This window comes from Lepisosteus oculatus, chromosome 12, assembly GCF_040954835.1.
Source record: "Lepisosteus oculatus isolate fLepOcu1 chromosome 12, fLepOcu1.hap2, whole genome shotgun sequence".
Lineage (NCBI taxonomy): Eukaryota > Metazoa > Chordata > Actinopteri > Semionotiformes > Lepisosteidae > Lepisosteus > Lepisosteus oculatus.
In genome coordinates, this window is record NC_090707.1 from 25,743,461 (window position 1) to 25,762,285 (window position 18,825).

General features: G+C 37.1%; 1 protein-coding gene across 3 annotated transcripts in view; it reads right to left on the minus strand.

The window, feature by feature from the left end:
- Positions 1–18,825, minus strand: part of trpm2 (transient receptor potential cation channel, subfamily M, member 2) — an 87,044-nt gene that overhangs the window by 26,369 nt on the left and 41,850 nt on the right. For all 3 annotated transcript variants that reach the window (XM_069196782.1, XM_069196781.1, XM_069196783.1), the window contains 10 exons: positions 18,350–18,700; positions 15,149–15,298; positions 10,325–10,451; positions 6,491–6,636; positions 5,502–5,614; positions 4,781–4,885; positions 3,967–4,192; positions 2,399–2,517; positions 1,863–1,995; positions 27–198 (listed from right to left, as the gene is read on the minus strand). In XM_069196782.1, the coding sequence (XP_069052883.1) occupies positions 27–198; positions 1,863–1,995; positions 2,399–2,517; positions 3,967–4,192; positions 4,781–4,885; positions 5,502–5,614; positions 6,491–6,636; positions 10,325–10,451; positions 15,149–15,298; positions 18,350–18,700 (1,642 nt within the window). The remainder of the gene's footprint in view (positions 1–26; positions 199–1,862; positions 1,996–2,398; positions 2,518–3,966; positions 4,193–4,780; positions 4,886–5,501; positions 5,615–6,490; positions 6,637–10,324; positions 10,452–15,148; positions 15,299–18,349; positions 18,701–18,825) is intronic.

Genomic DNA, 18,825 nt, shown 5'->3' on the forward strand with positions numbered 1-18,825 from the left:
CAGGGGTCTCTGTTCCATGAACTTACTGTCAATCCTGGATGGTATATTTCCAAATATGGTCAAGTAGGGCTCATAAACAGCACCCCGGAATATCCAGTTCAACTGAGTCTCGTTATGAATGAGGATGGATTGCATAGCCACTCCATAAGCCACTACCCAGACTCCCAGCAGGAAAAGGAAGAAAAAAATATCTTTCATCTGGGGGAAGAGCATAAGAAGGACAAAAGGATATAAATGGCTTAAGGTGACCGACCATCCGATACGCCTGGGACAATAAGGGTTTGGTGTTGCTCTGCATGCATCAAAATCTCCCCTAGACCCCTGGGATTTCAGTTAATTCATTTTCTTATATTTAAGGTTTTATTGCCACTCCACAGTTTTAATAGCTTTACAACATCATTTTCTGTCTACATGTATTCAAATATACATTCGGACATTGTTTATCTTGTACTAGAATAAAATACTATAAACAGTATACAGTAGCTCTACCAAAATATTACAGAACAGCAGAATCTCCAACTCTTTACCTAGAGACCCTTCCAAATAATAATCCAAATATTATCATAGGCCCGACCTGTTTCTAGAGATCAGGAATACCTGGAATTCCTGATATATGAAGGAAGAAATCCCTTCAATTAAGAGAACTCTGGCCATTGAAGCTTCCTCTCATTTTGGATCTAGAGAATTTCTAAATTACTTAATTTAACAAACTGTCTGCTTTATATACCAAATCACGATCAAATTGCTCCAGGTATTTATAAATTGGTGATAGTGGTGACATATCATATTAAACCTGCTGCACAGGGGCTCTCAACCACAGAGTCAAAAGCAGTTGCCAGAGTCTGAGATGGAGACAGTGGTTCAGTAACCTTTTGTAGTCTGAATTATGCTTCTTGTTGATGTTTTGTTGCCAACCTTTGTTTGAAAACCCTTAAGACTATCTCTTGTGTTGTCATTTGAATTAGTTTCTTTGCAACAGCACAGGACAGTGAGCAAAACGCCAAATCTGCTACTACATAATAGCTATCAAGAACAAGCTATGGGACACAACCACAACCCTAATACTTCAGAATGGTTGGGTATCTCCCATGGAATATATCATTCTCCAGTATTCTGGTAAGGAATAATATCGATATTGACATGGTGTGGTGGTTAGTACTGTACTTCTGCCTCACAGGTCTTTACTCTGTTTGATTCAGACTTAGGTATCGAAAGTGTGATGTTTTCACAGTCTCTTAGTATCCACTTAACAAATACTTCAAAACTTCAAAAACAACTAGAATTTCCTCTCTCCTTCTGTCTCTTTAGTTCCTTTGTCTGTTTCTATATCCATCTTTTTAACAAGACAGCTGAGTAAACACCATGTCCTCCGTATATTGTTTTTACTCAATTTGAAACCTCAAAAACTGCAAATATTCACATTCACATTCATCAAACCTCATAAAACTGGACTAAATACATATTCTTTTATGTATATTACTCTTTATAGTAATTAGAAATTAGAACATGGCCATTGCTTCTAGATCCCCAGACAACTCAACAGCCACTTTCATAGCTGGAGCTGTAGCAGTATTATGAAAAAATAATATGTGTAATTATTGAACTATAAAATAATACCAAACCTTGTAATGTAGTGAGTAATGTATGTGTTTTAATTACTATTTAGGACCAGAAAAGGTGTATTATTAAGATTGAAATTTTAGTCTTGCACATTTTAATATGGACAGTGTAATGGCAGTGGAAATCAACAGGGATGAATACAAAATCTGAAATTAACAACACTAAAGTTTTAAACAGAAATTAAAATAAACTTAATAAATGCTAGTCAGCAGGTTGCTTGGCTGTGTTTTTGTTGTCTGTACCATTCGCTTGACTATGATGATCTTCGGGCCCAGGGTCTTGCTAACTGCAAAGATGGCCATTAGTCTCAGGCAAAAAATGATAAAACCAAAGCAGAGTATAATTCTTCCATCATAAAAGGCTGTCGTGGTCAACCTGAAAAAAATGTACCAGAATTTAAATTACTTTGTTTGAGTTCAGGTGCACGTTCATCTCTCAAATTGAGATGTTACACGAAATGCCATGGTGACTGATATTACTGTATGTCACCAACAACATAAGGTGATGGATTCACCAAAAAGATATAAAACTTCAGTTTCATGTTAAGCTTTAACAATATACTTGCTTAAAAGAAAGAGTTTTAATCTCAGTGCCATAAAATCTGAATAACCTTAAATTGTATATTTTCAGAGATAAACCAGTTCTGCCCCACTCTTTTATAATTTTTACAGTCATTGGTTCACCTGGAACATTGTTCTGAAACATGTATTACAAAAGGCACCATGCATAGTGTAATTCTTCCAGTTTTATTTCATGGAAAAAAAACATATAGACAAACCTGCATGATAGTCCTGCTATAAAAATGAAAATGGACAGCATGTCAACCTTATTCCACGTGTCATTGAAATACATCTGTGCCTTCTTTTGTACTCCAAAACCATCTGGATCATGAAACAGCTGTCCAAACAAAAACAAAACAAGACAAATTAACAAATACATTGTTAGTGTACCATAGAAACCATGTAAGTGGCCGAATGTATTTGCAGGCTTATTTTTTATTTGAACTCAAATTGTATTAGCCTTTTTTGTAGAGCTTATCCAGCTTCAATGTTTAAACTTTACAATTATAACTAGTGTGAGGTATTTGAATAAATCAGTGACACGTTTGGTGCATTTTTGATAAAGCGGTAATTCAAATTTGACTTTTATTCCGTAATTTGGAAAGGATCAGTAGCTCAGCATCAACATTTCATACAGTTTCACAAACCACTATTTATAGTTAGACTCTGCACTATAATAATATCAATATGAAATTGTATGTTTTAAAAGCTAAAATCAATATGCATTTTTATTTTATGTCCTCCCAATTTAGAATTGCCAATAATTAACTATCTCTCTGATACAACCATTCTATTGGCACAGGAGAGATGCAGACAATATGCTTCCAACCTCCAGAACATGCAACTCATCTCAACTCATGTTTCTTTTCACATTGAACATCGATGTAAAGTATAATATGTAAAGTACTACAGTATCATTATTGGTTCTTGGGAGAAGGTGTAGGCACACAACAGTTTTACCAGTTGAAAGATCTGGCTTTTAAAGGAGATAAACTTTATTTAGAACTATTAGTCGCAATAGTGGCAGCACTACTCTCTTCATTTCCCCCTGTAGATAATAATAATAATTGCTTACACTTATTTTGCTCTTTTCTGGACACTCCACTCAAAGGGCTTTACAGGTAATGGGGACTCCCCTCTACCACCACCAACGTGCAGCATCCACCTCGATGATGCGACGGCAGCCATAGTGCGCCAGAACGCTCACCACACATCAGTTATCAGTGGGGAGGAGAGCAGAGTAATGTAGCCAATTCATAGAGGGGGATTATTAGGAGGCCATGATTGGTAAGGGCCAATGGGAAATTTGGCCAGGATGCCGGGGTTACACCCCTACTCTTTTCGAGAAATGCCCTGGGATGATAAGATAAGATAATGATAAGATGATATTAATGATAATATCTTAAGAAGATAAGATAACACAAATTGGAAATAACAGAATAGTGTCTACAAACTATATATTATCGTAGAATACATAAAAAACAAGGAATATTATTCTAACAATTTCATTGTTCTGCCTCATTATTGTTTTGTTTTTGAACATGTTAAACAGGCTTATTTTCATCAGTTAGTTGCTTGGGGTATTATAAATAACCTGAACTACACTGTTAGATTATGCATTCATGTTAAATTTTCAAGACTCTCTGTTGTTGTTTTTTTTTGTAGAATCTTTTTCCCTGGTATCAATTCCAGTGAAAGTAGAACTTCTTCCAAAAAAAGCTTGCTAGAAAGAGCCTACGTGAATATTGTTTATGTGTTGATTTAGCATGTGCTGAATTCAGCTCACCTGTCGGATCTCCTCAAACAACAGTGAGGCCAGCCAGACATACAGTAGGATCTCTGTCCATGAGGGGCTGACCTGAAAGTCCATCATCAGAACATAGGCAAAGAGCCAAAGGAAACCAAAGTATGACATAACATTCCAGTAGAAAGTGACCACTGGGGAGGTGAAGAAGTTCTTAAAGCGTCTGATGAAGCTCAAAGGCACCAGGATCACCTGTTCCTGGCGCCTGCTGTGATGAAAAGAGCAGAGTTCACAGTCACAAGGGAAAGCTGACACAATCCATTTGTTCTACCTGTGATGTATCCATTTCTAGCAGGAAGACCTTAAAAAATTCCTCCAATCAGAATTTACACACAATACTTGGCAGTAGGGTAATCTTTTAACTGTTGTTACAGTAGCATTAAGGAAGAAAAAAAGCTGAAACAATAATACAATGATTTATGAATACATTATGCATTACTAGAATATACTGTTATTAAGCAGAAACGAATTGTGACAGAAACGTTTGTCAATTTAAAAGAAAAAATCTAAATTTGCTTTTCATTTTCTAAAAATCATTGTAAATGTTATGTACAATCCTAGCAAATGACCACATGGAAAAAAGAAATAAAATTATACACATACATTATAGAAAAATATGATATCATTATTATGTAAAATAGGCTCCAGAGACCACCCTATGAGTATACAGCATTCAGGACATGTGGTTATCAGCACTATTTGTTTGCGGTAGTGTCAAAAGGTAATACCGTTTTTTTGGCTAGTTTCTTCCTGAACTAATTTATTCACCAAACACTAAGAAAGTTAAAATGGTTACCGGAAGTTTGTCCACAGCTTTGTCTCAGGATGTCCAAAAGCCATGGTTTCTAGACCGTCAATCTCTTTGTTTCTCTGTATCTCCTTCTGGATTTCTTCATCACGTCTGTTGGTGAAAAAACGTGCTGTAGGGTGCATCAGAAAACACTTTGCCACATGTCACTGATTTGCCAGATTAAATCTTTTGTTATGTACCCATTTTTAGGTTTAAATTCCCCTTCGGTTAACTGTTGTAAATCAATAAGATTGGTGTTGCAGGTCTTTCTAGTGTTGGTGGTAGGCACAGGCTGACTGTATAAAACACCTTAGTAAACAACTATAAGTTGTATAAACACTTAAGTAATAAACACTCTTAAACTCAAGCACAAGAACTAAACCAAGGAAAATTACAGTATGACTATAATGATTTTACATAATAAAGTTAGGCTTATAACAATAGTTTTCCTGATGCACTATATTGCCACTCTGAAACTCTACATTTGTTTTAATATGACATGACAATGCAGTATTTACTTATAAGTCTGCTGTACTATATTTTTCTGGGTTCATAGTTCAGACAAATCAATTTAATTTTGCTTCAATATTTAAGTGGCTAGTTGAGGACTTCAAAAAGCCTTAGTGGCATTACAATACTATTATTTAAATGGATAGAATAACAGTATTTGTCTGAAGACACACTAAAGAACAACCGTAAATATGACATAGACGGCATTCACAGGAACCTGAATGTGACGAGACCAGTGTAGATGAACGGGAAGAACAGCATGCACAGCAACACCCTCCACAGCTTTGTGTCCACTGTAAGCTCCCCCCACCAGATGGTGGTCAGGAAGGCCTGGGTGAGAAGAGATTCACATTACGCTACCAAGAACCAACTCTCTCTTCACTGGTCTTTAAAACAGGCATCTAACACAGCACAGCTGATCTGGCCCACTAATTTGCCAACTGCAAATTACAAGCCCAGATCTTTTGTTTATAGAGAGACTTAATGCTTACAGTATATTCCAGTACATATCTGACATTGAGTGCTGACTTTATGATTTGTGACAGCAGAATGGGTTGACATTTCAATCTAGGCACATAACTTTATGCCCACACAGAGAAGAGAATGTTAAATGTATTTAATTTATAAATTACAGTTAATAAACTGTCCAAAATATTTTTTTAAATGTAATATTTTAAAATTCATTCTGAAAACATAATCAAATATATTAATTTATATTTAAGTGTATTTCAGGTCTACAGTGACACGCAAAGTATATGTGGTGATTGTTTACTTTTCAGTTTTTTTTATGTGGTGGGAGTTAATCAATTGCAGTTGTAATGTCATACAATATAATTACGATATAAAATAAGGATGATTTCAGGGCTAATATTCCCAGTAATTTATAAAAATGTGTTTATCTAGGTTCAAGTTGGCACCAAGTTCCCTGTTCTGCATAAAGTAATGTGATATCTCTCACAATGTATAATATTACAGTATTTACTGTACATATAGCACGTTTTCCTCCAAGTGGCTTATGGTAAAGCTTCTTGTGATTTAGCTCACCATAAAAGAGCTCTGTAGAATTAAAACTGAATGATCAACTACATGATGAAGAAACTAGCACACAGATTGGGACAGATTACCTCAAAATTTAAGGATTGTTGCATTACTATGCATTACTCTTTTCTTTATAGCAGCTAAAAACGCAGGTACTGTAGCTCCTACCTGGACACCTGTTTGAGCCACAAAGCTCTTGTTGTCTGCCTCCAGAGCCAGGCGCAGACAAGTGGTCCGGCCCCAAGACTTTGACAAGCGGGTGAGTAGCTTCTGGGCTCGGAGCTCATCTCTCCCATAGCACTCCGTGAACACACCTGCAGTATGGGTTCGCAAACATTAACCAGACTGTCTTAGAAGATGTTTACATAATCTTTGTAGAGTCCTGAGGATATGGCAAAGGAGGTCTGTACAGGTTAGGCATGATTTCCCAAAGATTAACAAAAGGCTTATCAATTTGCAACAATGTTATTTTCACCTGATAACATCAAACGTGTTGAAATCAAAACCTGAAAACTCAGATTTTGGCATTGTTTTATGGAAATCACTCTGAAATAATAATGTATTAAACATACATTGTTTTTTTTTTTAAATGGTAAAATAAACCAAAAGTGGCCATGTTCCTTATTTAATCACTTGCTAGCTTAATGTACAGTTCTACATTACAGTACAGTGTACAGTGCACACACCTGACAAAGGCTCCACAGCTGAAATGTTTCTTCTCTTTTCAGCATGGAATAAACCTTTACTTGTTCTAATGTACATTATGTGCACGTTGTAAAAAGAACTGTTGTGCATAAAGCTGATTAAGTCAAATCAGATCTTTAAGCTAAAGCTATGTTTATGACAAAGCTTATGTCACAGAGAAACAAAATTTGGGTATCACACAAAAGATGTCAAGCAATTCAAGTTTGCATTGAATGACCACTGCTTCCCTAAGGGCTTTTGCATTTCTCGCTTTGTTCTTTTAGTTTCCTCCCATTGATCAAAGCTCTTCTTTGTGCAGACACTTGTTAATCACTACACAGTTCAGAGATGATATTCGGGATTGTGAGACACATCTAACTGGGCCTCAGACAAAGAAGACATAATTACACCTGACCATATTCATACAGACAGGTGATCAATGAGCCCCAATGGATTAGCTCTACCCACACCCAAGACAGCAAAGGGACACTTCCACCCCCACAAGAAGAAGACCTGAGCTTTGGCTAGGGGGGCTTCAAAATTTGAACGGATTTGAGGGGGACAAAGAGTGCAGTATTGGACCTCAGGAGAGAATATGGACCCCAGAGACACAATACAGAGCAGTAGATGAAGGCTCTGATGTCTTGCTCCCCCATGATGAAGGGCATGGACTTGTGGCCTGTCATAGGACATTCGTATATAGTTATTTTTGTAGAATCTATTGCTATGTTATTTTTGTATTATGCGAATTGTCGTATTTTGTTGTGGGTTACATGTTGCAGATCCACAATGTTGTCTTGTGTCTGTCTGTTCCACCACATTGTGTCCATTATAACATTAGTCTGTTGACCGACCCCTTAAAATGGAGGTAAACCTGTCCATCAGGGGTGGGGCTTATAGTGTATAACCTGGATGATGTATTTATTGTTGATTGAGTTTTGTTCTGGCCTGCTGTTTTAAAAGAAAAGCAGAAAGCTTGCACTGTTTTTGGTTTCCTACACTTATTTTGTTCCTGTTCTGATAGTACAGTGTTTTTGGGTAGTCAGTCACATACCCCCAACCTGATGCTGGACTTGGAGAAAACTAGGTAGAGTGGGGCAGCATAAGGCACTACATTGTTCAGGTCAGTTTTCAGGATTCAAGAATAAGCTTAGGGCTAAACCGATATTCTACTGTGGCAGAAGGAGGTACTGTACATAAATGGAGTTGTTTTTGGAGAACAGTGAGGCTGGACACAGGGTTTTGGTAACTGGGGTCAATGAAGTTCTTGTGCTAGTATGACAGAGTGAGAAGGATGGATGTTTGGGCACAAGGAGTCAAGGGCTGTATGGATGTTAAGTTGCATCGATTGGCCAGTAACACCCAAGAAGACAGGGGTGAATCTGTGTTAAAAATTGGGTGTAATTGGCCAATCAATGCAATCCCACGTTACCCCTGAATGGTGTGGTAATTTCCCAGAGTCTGTGTTTAGAGCACGTGTCAAACTCACAGCCTGCAAGCCGCCTTAATCCGGCCCTTGCAAGACTTTTCCCGGTCTATTGTATGAGTCCCGCGACAGCAGGAACTCCAATTCCCATGAGCCCTTAGCTCCAATCGCATCACACAACAACTGAGTATTAGCATCCTCCCCTCCCCTCAGAAACAGAACTGTGGTGAAGACGAGTTTTATCACGGCTGAAGAAATAGCTAAATCAGGGAGACCATTATGCTAGGGTGGTTTTCTAAAGCGGTGCCTGTTAAAAGTCAGTGAAGTAGTGTGTCCAGAGACAGGGTCTGCTTTTGCAAACATCAGTCTCACTAGAAATGTGATGGCTACTCGAGTGGACGAGAATGCTGACAATCTACAAGAGCAGCTTTCAGAGAAAGCGATCGAATTTATTGCATATTAACTTGCCATTTATTGCCATTCAGGATTTTATGCCGAGATTAAACTCTCTTGCATCAAAGAAAAGAGCTCAGGTTTCTGGCTTGGCAAAGCGACAGTAGGCTAACAGTTTGTGATGTAGACCTATCCTTATTTGTGTTTGTTTTTATTTATTTCAATTCATGTATTTATTTCAAATCATTTTGTGCAATATAGTTACATTGCCAAAAATTACCTAAATGTTTAATCTTGAATACATTTTCTTTTATGAAATGCTCAACCGTATTATTAAACAGAGGAATACTGAAGCAATATTTTGTTTGTATAGGCTACAATCACTAGCATATGTGGAAAAATATATAATAAAATTCTAATCAGTATTTATCTCTGCATGTGTGGCCTGCGACATGATTAAATGTTTTTAGTTTGGCCCTCCTTAAAAATGAGTTTGACACCCCTGATTTAGATGGCCCTTGATCAGGGCAAGAAAGACGCTTTGACTGGACCAGCAATCGAGGGGGGAGGCTCTAGGAAAGACAGTGTGCAATTGAACAGTGCATCATTACATCTGCATCTGTGGACAGCCATTTTATGAACAACTATAAACAGTTATCCACTTCCCTCAGTTAGCAACTTTGGGGAAAGTGAATTACTCGAAATGATTCCTGATGTTACTATACTAACTATTGATTTAAATACATAATTGATGTATTATCAGAACTGTTTATATATGTAATGAACTTTTTTGTTTTATTATACGAATAAGAAAATTACAGTGCATGGCTGCCATCAAGGGAAAAAAATCATGTGTTATGTCGTAATTATGAGATAGTACATAATCATGTACTTTATGTGACAATCATGCAGTCGCACAATTGTCATGCTATACCTAAACTATCATTAGCTTACTTTAAGTTTTAAGCAGTGGAATCAATTACGTATTATAGCTTCTTGTATAAGGATGTGTGATTGTCATCATGATTATAATGATTGTGTTCACATTAGGTACGAATTGTAACACATTGTATCTCAGTACCTGTCTGAATTACTCTCGTCGTACTTCCCATCTTTCAACCTTTGTTCATCTAAGTCTGGTCTCCTGTCTACTCCCAAACCCATCTACATACTATGGATTACAGAGCCTTCTCTTGCTATGAGAGTTACCTTCCCTGAGCACCTTCATTACTCAAAACCTTCTTTGTTAGATGGGATTTAATTTAACTGGTTCTGTGTCTGCCCCTTTGCTTTCCTACTGTATTCTAAACCCTTATTTTAATTGCATAATTCTGCTATCTCCTCTCATTGTGTGCTTTTTTTCTTACCGTACACTGTACACTTTGAGAAGCCACTTTGCTATATTATTATTTTAGGTCACCATCCACGACACCTATTTTACCATTCATTTCCATTCATTTGCAGTCTTTTATAAAGTAGGGTTCAAAATGAAATACTACCAATTGCTTGGTGCTCATAATAATCCGCTAGTTTCTTCATTTCATCTGACTCGTCTCCTTCCTCTTCTTCTGCTAGTATCTTTAGGATCTTACTAGCTGCGAGGGCTGCAGCTATGTTGTCTCTGCACTGAAAGCATACAGCCAATGGTTAGTGTGGGAAGGAAACATTTTCAACACAAACTGTCTTGAAGAGGCAGATTCGTGTAAAAACATAAGAAAAGTTTCTAATGGAAGGAAGACATTCAGCCCATCTATTTTTTCTATTAATTCAAGGATCTCATTCTTGAACGAAATCAGATCATAAGAAAAGTTACAAATGAGAGGTGGCCATTTCACCCAAGGATCTCAACTAGCCACTTCTTGAATGAAGCAAAGTATTGGCTTCAACCACATAGCTACATAGCTTATTACATACTCCTACAACCCTTTTAGTAAATAGGTGCCTCCTATTCTTGATCTTAAAAGCACATCCACACAGTTTCCACTTGTGCCCTTTGGTTCCTGTTCCACTTTTAACAGACTTACACTTATTTTTTTGTTCACTGCTAATTCTTTGAAAAAGTCCTCTGGGTTGACTTTATCAATGCCTTTTAAAATTTTAAACGTTTGTATCAGGTTCACTCTTAGTATTCACTGTTCAAGATTTAAGAAGTTCAGTTGTTCTCAAACTGTGGTACGCATACCACTGTTAGTACGCAGAGTGCCCCCAGGTGGTATGCCAGATGACCCTGGAAATTTGTTCTGTGCGCTGAAAAATTGGGATGGGTTTTCATATTTTCTAATTTAATAAAATACTTGAGTGGACACAAGAGCTACTTTGTATATACCATTGAATAGGGATGCTTGCTACAAACCTAAGTGACCAATTGTATTAAAAGAGGTTATCTCTAGCAACTAGGGAGGTAAAAGAATTTGCATGATTTTGTAAGCACAGGAAAGCATGATAGATAACAGAAAAGTACTTAAGGGCTGTTCTAGGTTAATTTGAGAAAAATACACCTAGCATCTCTGTGTTTTTCTCCCATGCACATGAAATAAAAACTTATTTTAACTTCTGAGATGGACTCCTGACTGTCTTTTAAGGGGAATTGGAGAAAAATGCAAGCTTGCAGATTGCTAAAGCAGGTAATCCCCACACTATTAGTGAAGAACTTTGTTTACTGTTGGCAAAAGAAATGACGTATTATGTGTGGAGTAAAAGCAGCTAAACAGCTCGACCAGCTGCCCCTTTCAAATGACACAGTGACTCGTAGAATTTTTTATATGGCAGATGATGTCAAAAGAACACTGATAGAGCGCGTAAAGATTAGCAGATGCTTTTCACTGCAATTAGATGAGTCTAGATGTTGTTGATTTGGCCAATTTGCTCATTTGCGTTAGATATAAGATTGAGGGCATGTCCCATGAGGACTTTCTCTTCTGTAAGCCGCTACCAATAGGAACTACAGGAGAGCACATATTTCAGCTTTTGAATGAATTTATCAAAGAGAATGGCATTGACTGCAAAAAATGTGTCTGAGTTTGTAAAGATGGTGCTAAAACTATGACAATCCAACACAGCAGTGTAGTTGCACGAATTAGAGAGGTTGCTCCAGATATGAAGTGGACACACTGCAGCATCCACCATGAGATCTTGGCAGTCAAGAAAATGCCTGAGGATTTAAAATCTGTGTTAGACTCTGCTGTCAAAGTTGTGAATTGTATCAATGAATTTACTTCTGTTCACTGTGCTTTGTAATATGGCTGGTAAAATTAGCCTACCTGGCTGATATATTCTCACATTTGAATGAGCTGAATATAGGACTGCAGGGGCTCTCTTCAACAATTGTTGACATCCAACAAGATCACCGCTATGAAGAAAAAGGTGCAGCTTTGTGATCTCTCTGCTTTCCCAACTTTGGAGAACTATCTACACACATATGGTGTGGCACTTGAAGCTGCTCTTTGTGATGTGATTACAGTGCACCTCTTGTCATTGAAAGAACAGTTCTCAGAGTATTTTTTCAGTTGAGAATGGATCAGGAACCTCTTTACTGTTGATGTTGTAGGAATACCCAAGGTTCTGACCAGTGCTGAACAAGAGAAGTTGCTCGAGTTCTCATCTGATGTGACTTTGATGTCAGAATTGAAATGCCAATCACTGTTGGATTTCTGGATCCAAAGACAGAGTGTATACACAGCCCTCTCATTAAAGGCTCTGCGATTTTTTATGCCTTTTGCTACTACCGGCCTTTGTGAGAAAGGCTTCTCTGCTCTCACTGCAATCAAGACAATTTACCGCAACAAAATGGATGCTGAGCCAGATCTGTGTTTGAAGCTCACTGCCCTCATCCCTGACATTGCAAGGCTTTGCTGGATTAAACAGGCTAACCCCTCTCACTGAGATAGTGATTGCTCAGTGCTATTTTTATTATATGTGTGTGGCCACGCGCTCATCTTGGTCATTGAGACTTTCTGTGGTTCCTATGAGAAGATGACTTGTAGGTGGTACTTGAATGCTTTGGCTTGATTAGGGGTGGAACTTTGTCCAAAAAGTTAAGAACTACTGGTGTAGGACATTCCTTGCAGTTACATAATATATCTGGGTGGTAGTCTCTGGACTGATTTCAATCTTCTTAATAACATGTGTGATTGAGTTGTTTTTTTCTTTGCTGTGTCTATCACGGATGTATCTTTCAATATCTCGAGGAGGAGATAGGACATCTTATATTGCTGCTCCTCTGAATGGGAGCAGCTGTTGGCAATGATATTGTTACCATTTTTCCATACAGCTGTCAAAGAGGTGATAGCGAAGTCATACCTGCACTGTGTCACAGATCTTAAACAAAACTGTGCACATTGTAAATGAGCCCTGACTAGTGCATTATACAATTTTAACATGAAATCCCTTGATCTGAATTCTACACTTATAACTATACAGCTTAACATTTTTTTTTGTCTTCTTTATTGCTTCTCCACACTGTTCGGAATGTGTCAACATAAACACCCAAGTCATTATATCTATAGTAGATAACTTCGTCTAGCTCGGTGTTTTCCAATTTGTATATCTAATTTATGCTTTTAAAGCCTGCATGTAAATCTTTTCACTTGTGTAGGTTAAATGTCACCTGCTGGACGTCTACAATCTTGAATTTTATCTACATTTGAATTCATCAGCTTGAAAAATACAGTGCTGTGTAGCTTGTTAAATACATCCACAACCTTCTGTGTAAAGGAGTACTGTACCTCCTGTTCTCATTTTTAAATGCACTTCCATAGATCTGAAGTTCTGTAATTGTGTTATGTGGTGTTTCCCAGTTCTAGACCAGGATACCAACTTACATTTCTGCTTTGATTTTCCACATTAGCAACATAAATGTCTAATAATAGTGCCAAATAAACATTTTTTGAAGATGATTCAGGACCCAGTTTTCAATTTGAAACCTTTTAATACAGCAGTCACTGCAAAAAGAACCACCTGATTAGGGAAAATGTCATGATGAAAAATACCTTTGTGTGAAAGTAAAATTTACCCCCTTTCACAACTGCTCAGAAGACCAGTAATTTCACATGAAGGAACATGTTTTTGTTTGGTTTTTGTCATGCAAGAATGCCTGCAATGGAAACACTTTTCTACAGTTCTCCAAATTGAAATCTAGATTTTTCAAAAGGATGCTTGTGCATTTCTTTTACGTGTCTGCAATGTTTTTCAAACAAATTAAGAGCAATGTAAGGTATTAAGTAATTCCTCTGTCTCTCAAATCCAGTCATACTTATTATATATTAATATTTTAAATTAAGTTTATTTAAGGTATGTTACCTTAGATCATTAATACATTTAGATCATTCTTATACCGTTATGGCTATTGAAATGTCTTAGGATCTAGAAACAATGGATAGGGAACTGAGGTCTGAACTGAGTGGTCAGTGACCAGACAGACAATAGATCAAAAGAAATCTTCTGGTTTACCCTACTTGACTTCCTTAACAGTCATCATGAGTGAGAAACCCAGGATAAAAGACAGTCACAGTAGAAGAAAGTAGAGACACATGAAGTACAGGTGGAGAGAAAAAGAGACAGAAAGAAGAAACGTGCCAGGCGAGAGGACCTTGTTTAAGAGAGTTTGCCATATGTTATTTTAGGAAACTCTGATTTCCTTATAAGGAATTCCCAGGTTAAAGACTTCTCTCCCGGTTAGTGGTGCTTTTTAGAATATGGAGATAGGGTTCCATTCACTTTGGAGCATCCTGATTTACAGGAAGAAAGCTTTAGATTTGGGTTGTATTCTGTTTAATTTATGATGCAGGATTTTCTCTTGTTAGTCTGTTATGTATCATGTAGGATTTTTGAGCACTGGATTAGTGTTTTTCTGGTTGGTCAGAATGTAGACTTCTGAGATGTTGTATGTGTAACATGTATCATTTAATTTTGTCATTGGGAGACAGGGAGACAGCCTCTTCCCTTCGTGTGTGTGTGTTAGTGAAGGTGCAGCACTGTAACCCCTGTACCTGTGTGTGTACCTTTCCCCGATTTGAGTTAATAAATGCCTTGTTCGGCCCCATTTCCTAAGTCCCCTGCCTGCTCCATTCCGTACCGAAACCTATGGTCGTTAAAATATTTTCTAATTTCCTTAACCTCCAAATCTGTAACAAAACAAAAGTGCTTTCAAGGTCAAAAGCCACTTTATGTTATTTATGTTAGATACACAATTAAGCTTTTTTTTTTGGGGGGGGGGAGGGTTGGGTGAGTTCAGATATTCCCCAGGACATCTTTTTTTAAAAGACAATGAATCTTCATTTTAACCAAACAAGATTCCTTTCCGATCTTCCTCCCGACTTTTTTACCTGTTCCCATGCAATTTCAGCCAGCTCTTTCCTGTTCTGCAAAATAGCCCAAAGGAAGAGGTCTCTAGCTGGATCCTCTAGCGTTTTCAGTGTTTTCCCCTCTGCTGTGGAGGCGATGTCCTGCAGCTCAATTTGAGATTTGGAATCAAACTGTAATTAGAAATAACAGGAGTTATTCTATTCATGTCCAAATAATTAAATGCATGTTAAACTGCTACATATTCACTGTTTTTAAAAACAGAGACACGATCTCACATTACAGTACCTACATAAGTAACTGTACAAGTTATTTATGCAGGGAACCTACTGTGTAGCTATAATGGATTCAGTTCAGAAAGTAAACATTTCCTACACTTATGGCACCTTTAATGTCAAGTAATTTTCAAACAAAGTTAGTTTGATATTGCTTCAGAAATAAGTTGCTGAGGTTATTATAGAATGAATGAAGGTGAACAGGAAAAAAAGCTGCAGGTCACTAACACCCTTTGTCAATGAAATTTGTTACCAATGGACTACTGTACAGACAGTGGAGAAAATAATGGAAACACCTAACAAAAAGGACTTGTATTTTGAAGTAACACTAGCAATTCAAAGGATTCATGTTTCATATTGATTTTAATACTTATTACCAATATTTTCCTGCTATAAATGACACCTTAATATGGCAGTCTTCTAAATAAATTTGCAAGTGCCTAAAGCAACATGAGAGATCTAACAGATTATGAAAGAGCTCAAATAGTTGGTGCTTGAATTGCAGGTGTATCAGTGACAGAAACAGTAAAAGTATTTAATATATCAAGGGGTACAGTGTTAAAATAATTGATGACATAAAAACAAAGGAACAGTGGTTGTAAATCAAAGCTCACCGACCACATAACATTTTGAAACTGTAAAGCGGGTCACTTTAGGCTGCTGTTACAGATAGCTTATGCCCCATATAAGTTTAAAATCCAACATAGGCTTATTAGTTCAAAATTAACAATAACCTGAGAGAAAAATTTTAAATATAAAAAAATAAAAATTGAGTAAAAACTTGGCGTTCAACTCATAAGTCTTCACCGATTACCTCGACCCGATGAGTAACTATTCTGTGTGATAAACTTATTTTCTCAAATTTGTTCTTGCTCTGGACAAAGAATATCTACGGTTTCTATCATACGCTCCTTCAAAAGCTCCCCTTCAGAGAGCGGCTTGCTTTGTTTAGCAATTTTATATGCAGGCAGGTAGCTTGCCTTTGTGCTGGCCTCTTGGATAGTAGAAGGGTGAAAAAATACATTTTGCTGAGCCTGTAAACTAGCGGCTAGTTTGGAAGCTCTATTAGCCCACTCTTCACCTGACAGATTGCTAGCATAGTTAGCATGTTTGGTAGAAAAATGCCAACTGAGATTGTATTCTTTGAACACTGTGACACTTTCCTTACAAATTAAACATGTAGCCTTTGTTCCAACCTCTGTGAAAAACTATTTTGCAGTCCATTCTTTGTTGAACACTCGGCATTCACTGTCAACTTTCTACTTTTTCACTTCGCTCATGTTGGCAGAGGTTCCCTCACAGTATGATGGACCAACTCTAACTGGTGAATCAAATTGGTAAAGCAGGGGTTCCCAAACCTTTTGGGTCTGTGCTTCCCTTGACCTGTCAAATTTTCCACATGCCTCCCCTGTCTCAAAAATAATTTCTATGGCAGTGCGATATTTTACAAAAGATGATATTTTACAGAAGCTAAATTTGAAAAGGAAATGATGGGTCAAAATAAAAACAAAGTTGATTTAATTTTTATTATTTTGAATCTTTTTCAAAACCAAAGAGGGTGATTAAAATAGTAAAAATACTTGACAACAAAATTTATTGAAATTATTTGAATGTGAAAACAATTTGAAAAAATAACAAAAAAGTCAACATCTTTGTAAAATGCAAATAAAATGACTTAGAAAAAGTAAAAATTTAACATCAATGTTTTTTTTAAAAAAGGGGGAGAAATGTTTTATTCCTATTAATGGGTAGGTGGGCTTGTTTAATAAATTATGTTAACATAATTCACCAAAAATACTGGGTAGTATTTTTTAAATGGTAATTTGCATCTCCTTCTCAACATTGACTCTTGATCTGAACTTGGATTTGATAACCGCAAGTGCTGCAAACCCAGCTTCACAAAGGCAGGAAATTGCAAAGGGAAGCAGAATTCACAGAGCTTTGTTGCTTATTTCAACATCTTCTGAAAAATACTTCTCAAAGTGAATGTGGAGTTGTGATAAATGCTCCACAAACACAAACTTTAATTCCTCATTCAACTGAACTTAGTTTTCTTCCACAAACTGCTGCAGCAGAGGGAAGCAGTAACTTTTATTTTCTTCATCTATCTTTTTCTTCCAGAGGAGTAGTTTCCTTTAGAAGGCCGAAACTCTGTCTGACAGTTGTAAGTGTTGGGTTTAGTGACTTTATAATTACACAAATGTACTTGCTGCTTGAATACAGACCATTTTTCTGAGTAATATTAAGCTGTATTCTGGAATGCACTTTAAAGTCTACACACTGCTACTGACAACTATAGTATAAAAAACAAATATCAATTAATGTCTCTTCATAACAGGTAAAGGTTAATTTAATGCTAAAAGGAAAATAATAGAATTGCTTCACACCTGAAGAAGTACAGTATAACATGTCATTATAACATATATTACAAACAGTTTAAAGTTTCTCTGAGCCATTAATAACAGGGCAGATTTTTTGGATATTACTACTAATTCTTACACTGGTTGGAAAAATACTAGTCTTTGATAATATCACAAAACCTACCATGATGTATGCTACCATTGTATTTATTTACTTTGATAAACAGAATATATTATTATACAACAGTAAAATATAGTGAAGACATGACAAAATCAGAAACAATAGAAATGAAAGCAAAGAAAATGTGTGTAAATTATAAGTAAAACCAGTGATGACAAAAGTTAAAACTGCCAATAAAAACAGCAGTGAGCAGTGGTTTCTGCCTGAATGTGAGTGGGAAGTGAAATAATCAAAAATATTGATTTAGGAGTGTGTTTCATAGAATACTTCTGGAGGGAATTAATAATTCAATTTATTTTTATAAAGCACCTTTCACATCAAGGTTGCCCCAGGCACAATAATGGGAAAAAGCTGAAGGTCAAGCATCTCTATGTGCTCCCCTCATCTGAAGTTGTTGACTATGCTTACCATAATGCGGATGTCATGGTTGGGTATTTCAAACCGGCGGCGAGGAGCAGGTAATGGGTAGAGGGGCTGTGTGTAGCTGCCTAGGAGCAGACGCAGCTCTTCAGACACATGGCTCAGTGTGATCCTTTGCTTGCCCTTGAGGTCCTGCCCCTTCTTCCCCTTTTCCTCCTTCAGCCTTTTGGCTATCTTGCGCAATATGAGGCTACCAGGAAGGAGGTTGTTGTAAAGCTCCAGCAGGATGTCCTCAGTAAGGAACTCCTTCAGGCTGACCCCGTTCTCCAAAAGAAGCTTAACAAAATCTGTCCTGTTCCCAATGAGAGCAGACAGCGTGGCCTGATGGAGATCACTAGACTGTGGGAAAGAAACAGAAGATGCACAGATTAGTAGTTTTGAAGTCTTAAAAGAATTGTGTTTCTTCTTTGTTCTTAAGCTCTCACTCCCGAAAAAGGCAGACTGTGTCATAACCACATTTTTGG